Raw genomic sequence first — 18,634 nt, forward strand, 5'->3', positions numbered from 1 at the left:
ATGAATTTTTTTTTTTCATATTTATATTCATATCACTCATATTCATGTCATTTATATTCCTGTGCGCGTGTTTGTGTCATATATTAAACTTCAAGATCTTCAAACTTACTTAGGAAATATTTCACGATGTTTCGCCAGTTAAATTAAAAACTTCTTAATTATATTCTCAGTAAACCAGGCGTTCGTAAACTGCAAGTGTTCACCTGGTGTGGAAAGGTAATGAATTTTGCCGGCCTTATCCATCTTGTGCAATCCAAGTCGGTCCTGCGAATAATGAAGTAACAATATATACGTTAAGCTACAAACAGCATGTCGAAAGTTTCTAAATCGATTGCTCGGTTCCTCACGTCTCTGTACAATTCGCTCTCCTGCAGAGTCTGTATCGTCTTTGTTTGACCAGGCTTGTAGAATCCGAACCACTCCGTTTCCACCGGTTGCACCATTGTGTCGTTCTCGAATTTCACGAGAACTAAATTTTGCAGCTTCTGAAGATTATCCTTATATGTCTGTCAATAATTAACATAAAAGAATAATTAACATTTTAATTATTTAATAATTTCCACACTTTTTTTTCTACGTGTACTGCTAATGAGCACGATGTGATACAACTGATGATGCTTTTGCACATTATCATATTTTAGCAATCTAAAATTATAGTTCGTGATTGCATACCTTATTGGTTACTTTTTCGTTATTGATATCAGCGAGAAAGATACTTTTCTCCACATATTCATCTATGTTCAGGGGATCATGCCAGTAGGAAGCTTGCACTACCGACCGTTGAACAAACCTAAAGAAACACTGGACATGTGACACTTGATAATATAAAACGGTAAAAACAAATTACTGACTATATACAATATGTACCGTAAATATGCGCCATAATGGAGCAAACGCCGTATATATTGGCATAAATGAGATGTGCCTGAACACTTCGGCAAGCCGTAAACACCTTGATGTTGACCACCCAAAGATATCAAATTTCGCATCGGTGGGTCGGGACATCTTTGAGCTATTGCTCTCCTACAATAGAGAATAGCGAAAGATTGTAATATACAAGGTTAGTTAATAAGAATGTAACACACAGATTAAAATTATAAGTCGCAACAGACTGGCTGACTCACAGAAATTGAGCTCCCTGAGAGAAGCCAATAGCATTGTATCCCTGTTGCAGCCTTGAGTCTTGCTGCAGTTGTTCACACACCTGCTCTATTTGCTCATTGATATTACCTAAATAGCTGTTCTCCACATCCTGCAAGAAAAGACAAGATATCTTTATATTGAGACGAGAGCATAAATTAAAATAATGAAGTGAAAAATATTATATTGTATGTGATTTTAAGGTAAAAGTAAAATAAATAAAATTGTAAACATATTCTTTATATAAACATATTTCATCTACCGCAATAAAATAAAAAAGGAATTGAACATAAAAAGTGAGCAGATAGTATAATAGAGAGAATATATAAAATAGCAATAGCAAAAAATATCAAATAGAGAAGTTAAATATTTTTCTGAGTTTATTTTCATAATAAGTTGTTTTATAATGATGTCCTACCTGTGTAATATCATTTCCAATACGTATAGATTTCACATAAACCTTTGGTATTTCATCTTCCAAAAAGTGTTTTATTCTTCCAAGACTAAAAGAGAAGCAACAGCTATCACCTGCAAGGAAATATAGTTTTATTATTATAGTAAAATATATATTATGCTCAATAAACCAAACAATAGAAGACTGGAAATTATATATCGATTAATTATTAAAAATGATATTCTATGTTACAAGAAAAACACATTTCAAATTCTATATTCAACAAAGTTCAATGATATCTAACAACATTATCTGATTTACGATAAATTTAATGTCTTAAGTTATCTCTAAGATGATAAATAAATAACGAATAAAGTATTTCTGTGAATGCTAAATGTAAAACACTTAACGCAAGTATCCATCCTACAAGTTAATAATGTTTAACTATTATGCTATATAATCATGGATAAAAAAACATTCCATTCATAACTCATTTCATCTGTAAGTGGTAATGGATCTAATCACAATGCTCATATATTAAGGAGAAGCGTTAATAAGCATAGATAAAATTTTCTCTCTGGTAAACTTAATTATCTCAAAATAGATACAGCTGTTTCTCATAACAAGATTAAGTATAATTAATTCCACAGCAGTATATATGTATATATGTATAGGGGAAAGTTAAAAACTATTGCAGCGCACAATAAGAAAGAGAAAAGAAAAACTATCGCGATTAGTTAAACTCTGACGTTGCTGATATGTAAATCAGATGATCATCACGACATTGTTTTACATTTAATTCGGTTATATTAGAAGGGAGAATAGAACAAGAAAAAGAGAAGGACAATATAATGTGAGAAAATATAGAAAGTGAATGTTGTAGGAAAGCAGATCCAATGCGGTCCAAATAATCGTAATGTGATAAGACTCACCCATCCCGTGCCACAGCACTATCGGCACCGGTAAAGCTGTGGCATTTTTTTCCTTTTGTAAACAATGACTGGTATTCGCGAGATGAAACAACACGACGATGAAAAGGCAGACACGCTGCGTCACCCACTTTTGCATGACGCGATCCATGTCGATTGTCCGATATCGTTGATATCCCTACAGCTAACTGAACCGTCGCAATACTTTTACACACTGTTAATCATCGCGAAATGCAACGGAGTGTTAATACGCAACATGACACCGTTGACCGAAACACATATACACTTTATTTGAATGTATCATATGTTTATCGGCAACAGCGTGCCACGCGGTCACAATGGGAAATACTTCAAAGTGTCACGCTCCATCGGCAATACAGGTTCCGCTTGCGTGCGCACGTGGCTATAAGCATAGACTTGTTTTCCGGTGAAAATTATGTGTTATTGTTATTCTTAATTAAGGCTTTGGCGTGGTGTTTAATCCTATAAATAAAACTGTGACGCTTTATATGTAGGTCAAGCCAGCAGAAAATTAAAAACACAAGTAAATACGGGTAAAAACGAGCAAAGAAGACACATTGCTCACAACAAAGATCGGCCATTATAGATCATAGACTTTTGTTTGATAACGACATGAATTTGGACATGGTTAATTATTGAAAATTGATTATTAAAAAGGGCTAGTAAATAGCCGAAACGCTTGATACATTGTCATGCTTTTAATAATAAATAATAAGTACATGAAAATAATAATAATACATAAAAAATTTAATAATATTTAATAATAAATACATGAAAAAATCACAATACCGATTAAATATTCTCAAAAGTGCACACATACAATTTTCTTTAACTTCTCAGAACTGATCTAAATAATAATCGTTTAAGAATTAAGGGATTTGTATGTATTATCGTGGCGAATAACCGAACGTGAAACCGTTCCAACTTTGATTTCAACGGAGCTTGAAGGAAGTCTAACGCAATAAATAATAATTCGTGCGCGATTTCATCCTGTAACTGTCATTACGCAATAACGATGTAATCAACAGATATAACATTACGCATACGTAAGATATTGAAAAACTCGGTCAACCTCGGTTCCGCAATTGCGTAAAAAGTTTGTGGAACCGAGTGCGACTCGGTCACGCTTGCGACTTGTAGAACAGAGAAAAAAGTTTCTTTGGATGTAGTGTTTCTATTCTAATCGACTAAAATCTGATTCACAGAAACAACATATACAAAATATTTGTTTGAATAGAAATTTTGTCGTCTCATTCGAGAAAACTCTATTAATTGACATAAGGAACGCTAATTATTTGAAATAATATCTTTCAGCCAAATAAAATATTATTTGGTCACAACAAAAATATGTAAAATTCATTCGATAAGCAAATCATTCCTTTATAAGAAAATTGTCCTTCGTTTCGAGCGAATTTTTTATTTAAGATAAAGATACATATTCGTTGAAAAGCCTAACAATCATATTTATTAATCGGCGGGGTTAGTTTTTCTGGAGCATGCCAATGATGAGATTCGTTTGGATGCGATAAAATTGATTAAAATCTGGGGAAATCTTTTTCTCGGTGTACGCCGCGTACCTCGTCTCGCCGATCCCCTCACGTTCTTACGTGCGATTCCGAATCGCGTGGCTCATTACGGACCACCGACGTGAAAGCGCATCGCATCGCCGTTGTTATTTCCGCGCATTAGCGAATGCCATTCGGCATTCCTCGCGGTTGGCAGCGGCGGGTTTGCTGGAAGGAGCGTCGGATCCATCGAGGCTCCAGGAGGGTTGCGTCGTTCGTTTAGCAGGCAGAAGGGTAACGGGGCGAGCGAGGGAGACAGGGTAGGAGGACCGGAGGCGAACCAGTGGCCGTTTTGTTTAGCGAATCGCCACGATATCCGGAACACAATGCGCGATATCCGAGCCGCTTGTTCCGGGATACATTGTTTCCGTTCTTCGGCGTTCCGGCCGCGTATGGAAATGCAGTAATCACTTAAAGCGGATCTGTGCCGGCGACCATCATCGGCGCAACGAGCGGAGAGAAGGCACCGGGCATTGTGTGTGCAATCTCATCGGAAGTCGCGACCACAGCGCGTGCACGCAGCTCTCTTCTCTTCGTACGGTTGGCTGATCGCTCTTCTTCAGAATCTCCGATGAAATCGTCTTATCTTATTTTCCTCCCGAGGTCAGCTCTCGAAATCGAATTGGAACTTGATATATAATATCAAATTAAATGCTTAATAATATTAAATTAAATCAATAATATATCAAATTAAAGTCATATGTATGTTAAAATTTAATAATTTTTTATCAGGATAGTTAACTTTGGGAAGTAACGATATCTCAAATTGGGCTTTCGGAATTTCAATCGGAGATATGTAATTCCTGGTTTCGCATTAGACACGCGATAGCAGAGCAGAAACGTGTAAAGGAGGGCTAAGAACAAAAGGCGATTTTCGTGAGAGTCGGAAATAGGCGCATCCGATATCGTAACGGATGCTGCAGCGAGCGGAAAGAGAGGCGAATAAAGGAAATATTAGGAGTGAGTTTGCGCGAAGGAAAAGGGGAAGGAAGGAAGAGAGAAAGAGAGAGAGAGAGAGAAAGAGTAGCGAAGAGAGACGAAGGGAGGATCGATCGAGGAGATGACGGGGAGGGAGATCGACATATTAAATAGATGGGCAACGACTGCGAGTGCCCGCCAGCCCAATGAGAGGTAAATTAAGCGGAAGTCTTCCTGGCTAAGACGGGACGGTTGAGGAGTCCCTCGCGCAGGAAATTTAACGCCTGCTCTTCGCGCCGCGCGGTCGCTCGTGAATTTCTGAGACCAATCTATCGTCTGTCTTTCTAATAAAAAAAGAAAACGGCTCCGCGCGAAGAAGAAATCCTTTATCGCGTGTTATCCTTTATATTTCCACGGTTACTTTCCACTGAACGCGATCGTGAAGTATCGCCGAAACCTTGGAAGTTTACGTGAAACCCGTCTCGATCTTTTGAGAGAAAGAAATAAAAGTCAGACGTTTCAATATACACCGGTGGACAACGATTCGTCCCCCACAGATCTAGTGATGCTAGAAAGATGTCTGTCTCTTTCCGACTTGTTCTGACTAGGAAAATATTCACGTAAAGATCGTATCAGACTAGCGAAAAAAATTTGAACTAGCGAGAAACGTTACCGGACGTCGCTGAAAATTACTGAGATTCAAGCGTTGTTACGATTTCTCGCGAGAAGAACTACTTTCTAACAATTACATTAAACCTTATCGCTCAAAGCTAAAGGCTTACTACACTTATCGTAGATCTGAACTTAATCTCCGATATTAGCCTGATCCTTTATGTGATGACTCTTTCAGACAAAACGGGATAAGCGTCCCTTAGATTCGCTCCGTTAGACTTAGGAGGCGGAGAGGAGGGGACGAGTCATTGCCCACGGGTGTACATATCTACGTCACCCTGCTTCCGTTAAACGAGCGCCCGCGACTCAACCCTTCGCAGAAGCCACCCCAGCGGTACCATCGTCACCTCCTCCGCCCAGGCACGCGAGAGAAAACTCACGGTTCCCGAAATAAGAAAGAACTTCCTCTGGAAGAGATTAACGGGAATTAACGGCGGAAGATCCAAAGATCGTCCGGACACTGCGAGACGGAGGAATTCACCCCTTCGTGTCCGCGCGTCAGTGGCGGTACTCTGCGACGCGCGTTGCTATCCCTTTACCCTCCGCAACTCTTCTCCGCTCAGTCCCTCTCTCTCTCTCTCTTTCCCTCTCTTTCTCTCTCTCTCCACGTCGTCACCCCGCTCTCTGCCTCCACCCGCGGCGTAATGAATCCAGTTTGTCGAACTCCACCGCCTTCTACGGCGCACCGCCAGGGAGATTTTCCCCCGACCTATCCATCCCTAACCATCTATCCATCCATCCGTCCGTTCCAACCATTCCGTCCGTCCGTCCATCCGTTCGCCGGTAACTGCAGCACGCGAACCACTGTGCTTTTCGGTGCCACCCCTCTCCCCCCCTCGCAACAGCGGCCAACCCGCGCGCAGTCATTTCGCATCTCTCCGCCGAGGCATCCCCTCGTCCCCCGTTCTTCCTCGCCCCGCGCGCGCACCGCCCGATGCCCGTAATTACATCGAGTTCCCTTGACGATGGGGGGGAAAACGGGAGGGAGGGGGGACAGGGTAGAGGTTCTAATTAATCAGCTAGCCGCCACCGCGCGCGAATCGTTCTCGGCACACGCGCTGCGGCACGCCTATAGGTTGACCGTCGACCAAAGCACTGTGGTCCCCTTCGCGGAGGGGACTCCTCTCTCCCGCCCCCCCCCCCCCCCCCNCCCCCGAGCCGGTGTTGTTAACCCGTTAGTTAGTTAGTCGCGTTCAACTCGCGTGGCGTAATTAGTCGCGCGGGCTCATGATGCACGACCTCGTTACCCGTCACTCGCTATTGTGCAATTTGCCGTCGAATTAGAAGCTAATGGTCTTGTAGCGAATTCGGTCATCTGCACTACGCCGGATCAGTGCGTATTAAAAACCGCTGCATATAAAGTATTCGGACGCAATGGCATAACTGGGGTTGGATGAATTAACTTTTTTTTTTCTTAAGTTAAAAGTTAGTGGCCTGTACAATTAATTTAGTTAAATTAAAAGTTACCTAAACAAAAGCTAACTAATTAAAAGTTATAAATAAAAAAAAAATATATATATATATATAATTTAGAAAGAAAATAGGTTAGATTTATATATATAGTTTTGCATAATTAACTTTTAACTTTTAAGTTAACTTACCCAACTCGGGACGTAACATAAGCACTTTAACGATGAAATAATTAATGTATATTCTCATGGGTATAGGGGATTTCAATCTCTGAAGGAGGAAGGGGAGCAAAAATTTATTTTCTACAAATTTTTCGAAAAGTCTTTGAGGTCTCCATGCGCGCATCTGAAATTAGGTCCTGCCTGCGTAACTGAAATACGCCAAAACTATTGCAGGCAATGCAAATACTGACGTCCGGAGATGAAATTGAGAAATGTTCATTATATTCATCTTCATAAAACACTGCTAATACTCCGTCATTAGTTTATTAATTACAGAACGTATAGCTTTTTTATAGAGTGTAATGTATAATTTACGTGTTACATTTCTTTACGTTAAAGAAAAAGTTAAAGCATCAAGAATCGCCGCGAAAAGTATCACGAAGAAAGAAAGTAATTCTTCAATATATTTTTAATGCTACAAATATAAAAATTACATAAATATTGCTAAAAATTTGGCAGCCATGATACTGGTTCAATTATTAAATTATTCGACTCTGCTATGCAGCTGTGTCGACTTATGTCACGTTATGTCGTCATAGAAAGTCACTTACAAGGACTGCTTGTTACAACTGTGTTTACAGCTGTTTCAACTGCGTCTCTTGTTGGGAAGCTTCTCACGGTAACGTCAAAACGACGAGAAAATGACTATAGTGACTCACATTTCGATCATTTCTCATCACTTCGACATCATTTTGGCGTCATTTCCTACCTGGATAAGTTCCTCCAGACGAGGGTCTTTTGTGCGACCCGATATTTTTTTCATCGGTAATAATATCTCCGCGTGGTGGAGCGTTCTCGTTCGCGAATATCGTTTACCAGACCGGGCCGGAATTCAAAACCGGGACGCGCAACGAGGGGTTAATCGGCTCATCGCTCGCCGCGGAACGGGGAAAATCGACGTTCTTTGTTGCCGCTTTGTTCCCGGGCGGCCTTTCAACGCCGGGCGGATCTTCATCGGCCCGCCGGGGATGAGCGAGAGAGGGAGAGGGGACTTCGGGCAACACTGGTCGGGCAATAATTACTCGCCGGAAACCACTAACCTGAGAATACACAGGACCGGAGGTCTCACCACTGCGGCCGCAGCTGCGGTGATGTCGCGCTAATGAATCTATTTTGCCGATTCTCCATATCGGCTCTTTCTCCCGTCACTTCATCCCCCGCCGCCCTGTCCCGCTCTTCTCTGCCGCTGCCGCCGCGGGTATCCTGTTCGCCGATCGGAAGAAAAATATCGACGCGTTTCGTCGATATCGATGCGGACAAATATGCGGTCTTCTATATGCCGTGGCCGCCGATGTGATGGATAACAAGGCAGCCGATAATATGAAAATTACAACGAAAATTCGACGCGATTTAATAACCGTTGTTGCATTTTTTTTATTACTCGTGCGACACCTATCGGCGACGTATCGGCGACTCTTGCTTCTCGCTTCTTGTCGGCTGAGTAAAGGTAACCGATTGATCAACTACCGGTGACTTTATCAACGGGGAAAAATTGGCGGCAAATCCTATCCCTGATTTATCGGGCGGAAGTGGCGGGTGTTGTGTCAACACCTTCGAGCGTCCTGTGCTCGCTGCCAGATAAACCGTCAAAGTCGTTTTACGTGTACATCTCTCGATCTGATATGAACAGTGATTACTATTCCACCATATATGCTTGGTAAGCGCATAAACAACGTGCACGCAATATCATGTTTGATTACAACGTAAGGAAATATTCAAGGTTAACTGGATGTCAATTTTCTTCGCAGTATTTAAATTTAACGGCATTCAAAGTTAACAATATTTCCCGCACAACACCTGTGTATACAATTCATCATTTATAGTTTTCGTTTTCACTTTGTATTTGTAAATTATTTCTTATATTTCTGTTTGTAATACCAACGCATTGTGGTTTCATCAGGTTTGAGAGATGCGGGATCATATCAAATATCAGGACACACCTACGCCAGAACTTGGTGAACGCTCTGAAGGGTAAGGATTTGGGCCTATGCCAGAGCAAGGAGGCAAGATCGGCGAAACAGTACGTTCACGATATGTTAATAGCCGAGTACCTGTTTAGTCACAATTACTCCTTCACCTTGTCGATATTTGCTAGCGAGGTTCCGCTTTTAGTAAACTTTTGCAACAGCATGCCAAAGCGCTCTGGCGACAATGACAGAGGCAATGGTAGCAGGCTTAAGTTGCAGAGTGATTACATAGAGCATACCCTGGAAACACTGGGCATCGATCCAAAGAAGCCCGAGGCCCAGGGTATCATATCGAGTTACCTGAACAGCGAGGCACCTCTGCTGTTATCTATCCTAAACTGTATAAACTCTCTTATGGTCGGCGCTCAGTCTTCGGTCAGAGAAGGTCCTCTGTATGACAAGGAGACGCAAGCTAATTTAGCTCTGGAGGCAGACATAGGTGCAAGGAGAGTGCAAACAATGAGGAGAAAAATTATGCGACAGAAACAATTGTACGATGACGAATTGAGGATGAAGGAGAACAAACTGACACAGCAAGCCTCCATCATAAAACATCAGCTTGGTTCTCTGAATGCAAAATTGAAAGAAGCTCAGGTGACACATCCAATTGTACATATTTTTAGATATATATTATTTATATGTATTTTTAGATCCCACTTTTTTTTTTTAAATTATAATACGGGTGTTCCATTTTAATGGAAACAGTGAAATATCTTGAAAACGAAGCAATTGAAAAAGTAGTTCAGACGAAAGTTATAGGATTTGAAGAGGGGTATAAAGTGGTGACCTTAACTTCGTTGATATTCTGATGTTTTTCAGTATAAAATGTAAAATGTCGCATAAAGTATTCATTTAAAAAAAAACAAAGTTGACCTTAAAATAATTCTCTGACCTTGATCCAAGGTCAAATGAAGATCACCATCAGATGATCCCCTCAACCGACCGAATAACTTTTGTCTGAACTTATTTTTTATTCCTACCTTACTCCTACTAAGATAAAACATGTGATAGATTAAAATAGAAGGCTCAGTATAATTCCCGTTTATTTATTTAGGATTTAATGCAATCTTTGACGCTCAAAGAGAAGCAGTTGAATGAGAAGGAAGACAATGAGGCGCGAAATATTTTGCAGAGGGAAATGGAGCTGTCTATGAAACAGAACTTTTTAACACAAGAAGCCAACAGGTATTCGTTACTATTTAAGAAGACTAATCTTTGTAATTGACGAAAATACTCATAGTTATCAAATGTTGATTGATAATTAACATTTACGTGATCCCGATTGGAATCTCTTTCCGCGTATATCAAAACTCCAGGCTGACTGGAATATTATATTTTTAGACTGCAGAAAGAACGAGATAGTTACAGGAAATTCGAAGGCGATCTGAAGAAGCTCCAACGGGAGCTGGTGAAGATGCAGAAGGAAATGTCGCAAGGCGCGCCGAGTCAGAACTGCCAAGCAACGGATGTCAGGAACATTCACGTGCAGACCGAGAGCCGTGCGTTGATGGACGAGTGCAAGGCACTGCAGAGAGAGAAAGTCGAGCTGTCGAATCTCGTGCAGGAGCAACGCACCAGGATAGAGCAGATCACTATGCGAAGCGTACAGCTGTCGCGTCAGCTGGAAGAAGTGCGTTCGTTGCGATCGGTCGTCGGCGTCGAAGCGCCGGTGGTTTCCGTCAGCGCGAACGCGATCGTCGTCAGCGAGAGCAGTTCCACGGAGGATATCCTGCAGGACGCGAAAATGAGGCTGAAACGCTTGGAAGAGGAGAGTTCGAAGGCCGATCAGTATTTCTGCAGTTTCGTCAGCGCTTCTTCGTAGCCAATAAGATATCCGATGAAGAGACATCGTTCGCCGAATTCGTTCATCCATTTACGTGTCGTATCACCGTATTATTACGATTAACGTCGCATGACGTACACCATGCACGCATATACACACACATACACACACATCGTCCAGAAGAGTCGTGACTCTCCTCCGTCCTCCTGCGTTAAAGAGGAAAAGAAAGACTGAGTTGAAACGAGCGTAAAAAAAAACCAACTTTGTCAATGATCGGACAATTAGATAGTTTATTTTATAAAATTGGATGTTAACTTAATATACAAATTATCCACTATTTCTTCTTGCTTTATTTCGAATTCTACGATCATTACATGCAACACCAAACATAGCATAGAAAATGTTAAGTCGAGGTCTTCTCCGTTGTTGTACATCATCTCCGTTTCGGGTCTGAACTCCTCCTGGTGCACTTAAGTTAAGGATTATATTTAACATTTGCAATGCAGATGTCAGAACGTCTCAAATCAATGCGCATCATCGTTGTTTATCGTAACCGTCAAGGACAGCGGGAATATTTTCACACCACAGCGCCGTTGCGCTCGATGTTTATAATAAAAGTATGAAAAAGGATATTGTTTATCACGGCTCTCGCGGCCTTCGCGTTCATGAGGACGATCCTTTGCGTATGGAGACTTTTCCTGAAAATAGATTCTTGAATGAATCTGCCGTACGCCACGATTTCTTGTGGCTGACATTGGGTACTTGAGACTGTCACCTATACTTTCTTGTTTTTGCTATTGCCGTCCATTTCGTCCCTTTAACGTACTCGAAGTAGACGTCTTTATCAACTATGAAGTCAAGTAATAGAAAGTTGTTAAGAAAATAATAATCTGGATTCTCCTTTTATGAAAGAAGCCAGCTAATTAGAAAAATCTACAGAAAACAACAAAAATAAAGGAAGACTGCATTTCCTACGTAAGAAATATTGCAATATACACGATGTAATACGTTCTTTTTTTATCGAAGTATTTTTCAAGTACAAAATCGGAAGCACGCGCATTTTGCCAAGGGTATAGGACTGTGAATAGAATTCAAACAGTATTCTATGTATATTTCAGAGAAGAGTATAGTTCCCACAAAATGTGTGCATCAGACTGCGCTTTACAATATCATTTCGTCATCGATCTAATCGCACTGGACACTTCTTAAAATTTTAAGTGTTTCTCGTGCTCTGCGAACGTGTGAGCCCTAAAAAGTTTCGTAACCAACTTGAAAAAACATTGTATATTAAAAAGAAATTGAGATATGTAAGAAAAATCTATAATTTGTTAGCGACTCAGAACATTTTGTGATACAGTAGAAATAAGTAACAGTAAACTGTCACTTATTGTACCTGAGATCAATTATATAGAATATGAAAGAATTAGTGAAACTAAGTAATAGAAAAAAAAAAACTACACCTCTATTGAAAACTTTCAATCGTGTTGTTACGACGTTATTAAAACGAAATGTTAATTAATACTACCAACCTTACTATAATGATGTTTCTCTCTGTGCTCAGGAATGTCGCCGTTCTGATGTGTCCCTTTGGCTGAGAAACATATTCATTTTTTAATATCTATTGCGAGTGCTTTCTGTACAATTGCTATGCGCGAAAGGTCAATTCGTGCATATTAATTTTTTTTATACTAAGAAACAAGTAATTACGGACCTCTTTCATCATCCTTTCTTCGTTTTTGCTCGGTAGTCGTCACGGTTTCTTCTGTCCGATCCTACGGAAGAAAAAAATTGTATAAGAATCGTACGATTCTCCGAATTATATATATCTCTTTGTATAAGAATTACGCATATTACTCTTTTTCGTCCCTGTTTCTTTTCCCTGCGGAGCTCTTTCTGTTCGTCACGCGTTTTCCCTTTGCTGGAGCGTTCTTTCTTGTCAAGGACAGCTTCCACGCGTCTTACTTCCTGCTGCATGTACAAATATATATTTATTTACAAGGAGATATTAAAAAAAAAGCTAAAATTTATAATGTAGATACAATCACCTTTGGAGTGCTCTCCACTTTTCTTCTTTTTGCATCTGAAATTAAATATAAAAAAATGTACACATTATTATTATATTATTTATATTAATATATAAGAGATGTTTAAAATATCTTCTTAAATAATGTAGAATACCCCCAACTGCAGTTCTAAGATATTTCATACATATACAGGGTGTAGAACGGATTGAGGTGAACAAAGAAGTCCCATACTATTTTGAGGTATTCATAATAATTATTAATTATTGCGAATATCGTAAAACGGTATGGGATTTTTTGTTCGCCTTAATCCGTTTTACGCCTTCACGAATGTTGGCACTACTGCCAGGACATCCTGAAGATATCAAGGATCCAGGATATCAAGAGAAATAGACAATAGATGTGTTCATATATTCATAGCCACTGCTGAAAATCTACAGTTCGTATCACGTATACTATAGATTTTTAGTACTGACAAATATATGAACACAACCAATGTTACAACTATAGTTACAACACTAACCTCTCTCAAGTCCTTCTTGTGTCGGTCCCGAACTGGCACTACTGTTTGACACACTAGAAAGATCTCGATCTAAATTGTCTACACCACTGCTGTAATAGTGCTCTTCCTGAAATTGTGAAATTTACAATACATAAAACTGGAAGAAAATTAAAGTACTCGCTATAATTATCCTTCTTTGATGATGTTAGAAGCGAGAAATCGTATGCCAAAATATATTACGCCACATGTAGAGATGAAAGAATATATACACAAAATAACATTCGATTTAGCACACTTGTAAAAATATCCGGATGCTTTCCTTTAACCTGAATAATAAATAAATAGTCATAAGATTAATGTAACAGAAATCACGAAAAAAGATAAGTTAAAAACGTAAATTTCATGTTGTACAAATTTTCGGCTATTTATTGATTGTTGAGGTTGAAAGAAAGCCTCCGGACATTTTAGCCATAGCGAGTACCCAGGGGTCTTAAATTGCAAATCTTGACTACATAAAACAGTTAATAAGGCACTAACAATAATAAGTATAAATTTATGAAAACATACGAGTAAACCTATGAGTATATAAAAAGACTTATAAATATTTAAGCATTAAAGAATATTCTTTAATATTTATAGGTAATGTAAACATCTAATGTTTAATTATTTTTAACCTAAAAGTTAAAGCATGTGATTTCAATTTTCACAACCTCTTCATAATCTATGAAAATCACTTTCTCATGTATTGATGCAATATCTACCTTGTAGTATTTGCGTTCCTTCTTATCCAATCCCTCATCCTCTTTCACTTCTTCTTTTTTTATATATTTCTCCTTCACTTCTGAAACGTCTTTGTTATCTTCTTTCTTTCTGAGCTTCTCGGTGTTTTCACTGTTCAAAAAACTAATGTTAGAATGTATAGTAAATAATTAGATTTAAAAAATTGTCTCAATTACAAGTTAACACAATAATTCTAAACTAATTCTATTTAAATCTGTAAGATTTTCTCAAAATACATTTAGATTCTACAGCTGTAAAAGAATTTATGATTAAGATATTTTTTCACATAACTTTTGCACACACACACACACACGCGCGCGCGCGCGCGTATATAGATATATACACAATATACGTATATAGATATTATATACTTACTGATGTGTTGGGTTAGATGAATTCCGCTTTTCTCGTTGCTCTTTATTTTCTTTCTCCGGCCGGTTATCTCCGTTATTGATCTCTTTGACCGCCATTCCGTTACTGACTTTTTCGTTTGTATCGTTATTTGCAGTGTCTTGTGTCTTTCCGGCCTACACAAATGAAAGTAGCGATTCAAATGCTTGCTCTGTAGTGTAATTTTTCGAAATTGCATAATTATGACGCATGTGAAAAAAGATTCAGAAAAAATATAACTTTATTTCTCTTGAAACAACATAAAATGCAATATCAAAGTTCTCAGTCATGGAAAAAGAAAAAAACAAGGAATGACCAAAACTGATTATGTATAACAAAATAAAACGTGATTTGCAAAAACAAAATTAATTCTGTCGCGGTGTTCGCGTTTTATCGCCGTTAAATAAATGCTAATAAATGCCAATAAATGCTGCAGTTAAATTTTCAGTGTCTTAATACACATTTTAGAGCCGCCAAACCTTGTCGCCCACGTGATGAAAATCTGACTCGCGTATCATACTGGGAGTTTTGGCCTTCAATTGCCCACTGTACGACGTAGCTAGGACGTGCAGATCCTGACGCTGGCCACGTTCTTCCTCTCTCACCTTCTCTACCTTTCGTTCCAAGATCTGAGAAAGTTTGGCCAAGACAGGAAAGTGCGGCAATATCTTAATCAATATTATTAATGAATTCCTGATCTGCACGTAATCCTTTGAATCGAGGCATACTACAATGGCCTATTTAAAAGAAACAAATATCATTATAGAAGTGTTACTCATTGTCAGTATGGAAGTAACTTTTTATATTTTTAAGACAACACGTCGCATAGACATTCAAGATCGCATAAAGTACCTTTGTGATTTTGTAATGCCACTTGTGACACACATGTCTGTAATTTTCAAACCCGACCATGTCATTCGCTTCAGAAAATTGATTGCTCACGCGGAACTTTGTCACGAATCCCGGATAATTACTGCATTCCTACGGGGCAAAATACAAAAAATAATAATATGCTGATCAATAGGTTATTACATATTGAAATCAATGTTCGTGCAAATTACGAGAATTTCTTTCTGAAAGTCACTTTTCATTTGTGAAATTTTTGGATCTATAATTGTTATTACCTTATCGAATATGGCTTTCTCGGAATGCCACCTCATCACAGTCTCCAACATGGCGCACAAAAATCTGCCATATCGATTCGCTTCGTTCTCTGTGCACGAGGTGACTGAATATGTAATATCACAGAAAAGCTGGAAATATCAGAAACATAAAAATGATAAGGTATGAAGAACTGTTTAAAAGTTGAAGAGATATTATAGATCGATATACAAATTCACTTGTTTATCAGATCAATACCTCAATTACTTGTTAACAGGATTGGGTAAGTTAATTTTTAACCAAGTTAAAGGTTAACAAAACAAAACTAAACAAAACCAAATTAAGAATTGGAAGTAATTAATTTTTTTAACTTGACTCTTAACCGATTAACTTAGTTATTACCCAATTCTGCCAATTAAACATATGATTATCGATAGATCAATGTTGCATGAACGAATGGCGAGATATCTTACACGATCGTAGCAAAGCAAGGTTGAAAAGTTCGCAGTCTTCAGGGAGTGGATGGTATGTACAAATTTCGCACAGTACATGGCGTCCACAGTCGTGAATGTACATCTTGGGAATAGGCATAACTGTAGAAACTGTGTTATCGTCTCGTTCTTTGCAGATTTGGCGCTTCGCGACAAGAACCATGTGTCCTTTTCCTGTCTGTGTATTAGTGAAAGAATCGTTAGAACTATTGAGAGAGAAAGAGAGAGATATCCGGGAGAAGGGATCTTATTAATTTCGTAAACCATCAAGAATACCCCGAGTCGAAAACGATCTTCGAAATATTACGAAAGATTCTATCAATTCGCCACTTTACCTCAGATACGCGAAGACTTTCTCAACGTGCTCTTCTTGTTTCCTCTTTTCCTCTTGTAGTTTCTCGATAAGAGTGGTGTACCTCTCTTGCTCCTTCTTCCCTTTACTCACGTTCTACCAACGAAAAGTTAGAGTTAGAATTAATATGATAACCAACGCGCCGAGTGTCTTCGCTTACCAAATCTTTGGAATCGGTGGTTTGAGTCGATAATTGCTTCAATTTGCCAATTTCCCTCTGATAACTTTCAACCGGCACGTACAGATCGTACATCGACAAGGACCAAAATGTGACCAAGAATTGCGGCGATATGTCCTCCCACACTTTCAGGGGGTGCAACGGTCTTACTGATTGAGCGACAGGTGCCATAACGGCCTGCGCGGCCTCTGCATACTTCAATTGCTTCATGGCCGTGGACATTTTCTTGTAATTAGGATCGGCTTTACGAAGAGAGTCGTACTTTGTCTACGAGCATATGAAATCGAATTTTAAGAACTAAACCACGGAAACAGATTGACATATCCAATTCTGAATAATCGAATCGAACGAGTTTACAGCAAAGAGTCTGTAAGAGAGAGTGGCCTCTAAAATCAAAAGTCTCCGAGATATAATTGGAAAGGAAACTGATTCGCTCGAAATCGGTGATTTTTGCAAAAGCGGCATCATTCGCACACGAGCATCGGTACCGGTAAATTCGGACATGCGTGTAAACATTCGACTAACATTTATGGCGTGTGCGAACATCGGTCTCGCCAGGAAAAATGCGACATCCGAGTGTATATGATTGTCCTGGAGCATAGAGTGAATCGAGGGTAGTCGTCTCACATACTCGTCCACAGTCATAGTAGATCCCAAAAACGTTCCGAATTGCACCAGCGTGTCTTGGCACTGGTCGTACAGTTTACCTGTAGCAACAAGATAAGACCGTCAGAGGGAAACGTCGACAAGCGAGGAGACAAAATATCGTTATCTCGATTCCGCGTATTTCCGTAGTATTTACCAACAAGCTTGAGGTGAGATTTGTCGGTCTCTCTGTAGACAACACAATGTTTCTGTTGAGCCATTAACAGGCATAAAGCGACTGCGAGATCATGCTCGGCGAGAGCATCCTTCAAACGCATCGAAGATTTCTTCGTGTTGCGGACCTGGCTGAAGTAACCGGCCTTGAAAGAATAGGGTTTTTCACGCATTAGTCGATCTGTGTAATTATTGCGTTTAACATACACACATACAGAAAAATATATATTGCATACAAGTTAGACCGATGGTAGAAAACTAAACGCTTACGTCTATCGTGGACTACGATAAAGCAAGGCAGAGAAAAACGTAAACATAAATGACGTCTGGTTATACGAATCGCATAAAAGAAAGAAAAAAAAAACAAACTGAGCAATCGCTCAGCAGTAGAATGATATTTTTGGTGGTGTACGATCGTACGATGACACTGACTTACCTCGTTCTTCAATAAATCCCCACCTGCCATTGCATCTAATTGATCAGACGTCATTTCTTCAGCTGCTTCAATCCCAGCCATTTTTTGTACTATCTCTTTTAATATTAGTAGATCTAAGCTGTAAGTGGCGAGAGAGAGAGAAAGACTAGAGTAGCACGTGCAATTATATGTTAACGATTTAACGATCAAAACGATTATTATATAATATATTAGGGGGACCGGAAAGTAATGTCGTTTTTTCACATTAAATTCAAACAGATAAATTTTTAACAAGTTTTAATTTTTAAACAATGATGTAATCACTCTCGTTATCAACAACCTTTTGCCATCTAATATGCAAATTTTCAATGCCAGATCGATAAGATTCAATTGGATTTTGAGCAAAATATCTGGGGAGGGCATTTTGGATATCATCTAAATTTTCAAATTTTTTGTCACGTAGAAAGTGTTGTAGCGATCGGAATAAATGGAAATCCGATGGTGAAATATCGGGCGAGTATGGTGGGTGAGGCAGTACCTCCCACCCCAATTAATTAATTTTTTC

At 39.2% G+C, this 18,634-nt stretch overlaps 3 protein-coding genes across 7 annotated transcripts in view; 1 reads left to right on the top strand and 2 right to left on the bottom strand.

Moving 5' to 3' along the window:
• LOC106747813 (palmitoyl-protein thioesterase 1) lies at positions 1–2,756 on the bottom strand. The gene is made up of 7 exons (XM_014625730.1): positions 2,467–2,756; positions 1,559–1,668; positions 1,125–1,252; positions 868–1,023; positions 673–790; positions 348–506; positions 1–264 (listed from the first exon to the last, which is right to left on the bottom strand). Exons 1-7 carry the CDS (start codon positions 2,612–2,614, stop codon positions 139–141), a joined length of 945 nt encoding a protein of 314 aa, XP_014481216.1. The 5' UTR covers positions 2,615–2,756; the 3' UTR covers positions 1–138.
• Positions 2,757–8,807: 6,051 nt separating this feature from the next.
• On the top strand, positions 8,808–11,257 carry LOC106747823. 2 transcript variants are annotated; one of them, XM_014625749.1, is made up of 5 exons: positions 8,808–8,927; positions 9,171–9,290; positions 9,444–9,831; positions 10,292–10,422; positions 10,579–11,257. In XM_014625749.1, the coding sequence occupies exons 1-5, from the start codon at positions 8,893–8,895 to the stop codon at positions 11,057–11,059; spliced, it is 1,155 nt and encodes a 384-aa protein (XP_014481235.1). In that variant the 5' UTR covers positions 8,808–8,892; the 3' UTR covers positions 11,060–11,257. The 2 variants fall into 2 exon arrangements, with proteins under 2 accessions (XP_014481235.1, XP_014481234.1); XM_014625748.1 differs by having other exon boundaries at positions 9,171–9,831.
• Positions 11,258–11,348: 91 nt separating this feature from the next.
• The window catches only part of LOC106747821 (THO complex subunit 2), a 12,533-nt gene continuing 5,247 nt past the window's right edge, over positions 11,349–18,634 (bottom strand). The window contains exons 11-28 of one of the 4 annotated variants that reach the window (XM_014625743.1): positions 18,091–18,208; positions 17,638–17,800; positions 17,361–17,542; positions 16,818–17,102; positions 16,641–16,753; positions 16,288–16,483; positions 15,838–15,966; positions 15,566–15,694; positions 15,193–15,450; positions 14,699–14,850; positions 14,305–14,434; positions 13,565–13,670; positions 13,066–13,100; positions 12,875–12,985; positions 12,732–12,792; positions 12,550–12,611; positions 11,654–11,718; positions 11,349–11,484 (exon numbers count right to left, since the gene is read on the bottom strand). In XM_014625743.1, coding sequence (XP_014481229.1) covers positions 11,454–11,484; positions 11,654–11,718; positions 12,550–12,611; positions 12,732–12,792; positions 12,875–12,985; positions 13,066–13,100; positions 13,565–13,670; positions 14,305–14,434; positions 14,699–14,850; positions 15,193–15,450; positions 15,566–15,694; positions 15,838–15,966; positions 16,288–16,483; positions 16,641–16,753; positions 16,818–17,102; positions 17,361–17,542; positions 17,638–17,800; positions 18,091–18,208 — 2,326 coding nt within the window. In that variant the 3' untranslated portion in view covers positions 11,349–11,453. Of the gene's footprint in view, positions 11,485–11,653; positions 11,719–11,795; positions 11,869–12,110; positions 12,269–12,549; positions 12,612–12,731; positions 12,793–12,874; positions 12,989–13,065; positions 13,101–13,564; positions 13,671–14,304; positions 14,435–14,698; positions 14,851–15,192; positions 15,451–15,565; positions 15,695–15,837; positions 15,967–16,287; positions 16,484–16,640; positions 16,754–16,817; positions 17,103–17,360; positions 17,543–17,637; positions 17,801–18,090; positions 18,209–18,634 lie in introns of those variants that run through there. The other 3 variants (XM_014625742.1, XM_014625746.1, XM_014625745.1) reach the window with 3 other exon arrangements.

Source organism: Dinoponera quadriceps, unplaced genomic scaffold, assembly GCF_001313825.1.
Source record: "Dinoponera quadriceps isolate SergipeBrazil2010 unplaced genomic scaffold, ASM131382v1 scaffold2358, whole genome shotgun sequence".
NCBI classification, from domain to species: domain Eukaryota; kingdom Metazoa; phylum Arthropoda; class Insecta; order Hymenoptera; family Formicidae; genus Dinoponera; species Dinoponera quadriceps.

Coding starts and splice junctions, on each gene's coding strand:
- LOC106747813 (XM_014625730.1), bottom strand. CDS start 2,614: ATGGATCGCGTCATGCAAAAGTGGGTGACGCAGCGTGTCTGCCTTTTC. Junction 1,024..1,124: donor TCTCAGGGAGCTCAATTTCT/GTGAGTCAGCCA, acceptor TCTCTATTGTAG/GAGAGCAATAGCTCAAAGAT. Junction 507..672: donor ACGAAAAAGTAACCAATAAG/GTATGCAATCAC, acceptor AATTATTGACAG/ACATATAAGGATAATCTTCA.
- LOC106747823 (XM_014625748.1), top strand. CDS start 8,893: ATGAACAGTGATTACTATTCCACCATATATGCTTG. Junction 9,832..10,291: donor CAAAATTGAAAGAAGCTCAG/GTGACACATCCA, acceptor TTATTTATTTAG/GATTTAATGCAATCTTTGAC. Junction 10,423..10,578: donor TTAACACAAGAAGCCAACAG/GTATTCGTTACT, acceptor TTATATTTTTAG/ACTGCAGAAAGAACGAGATA.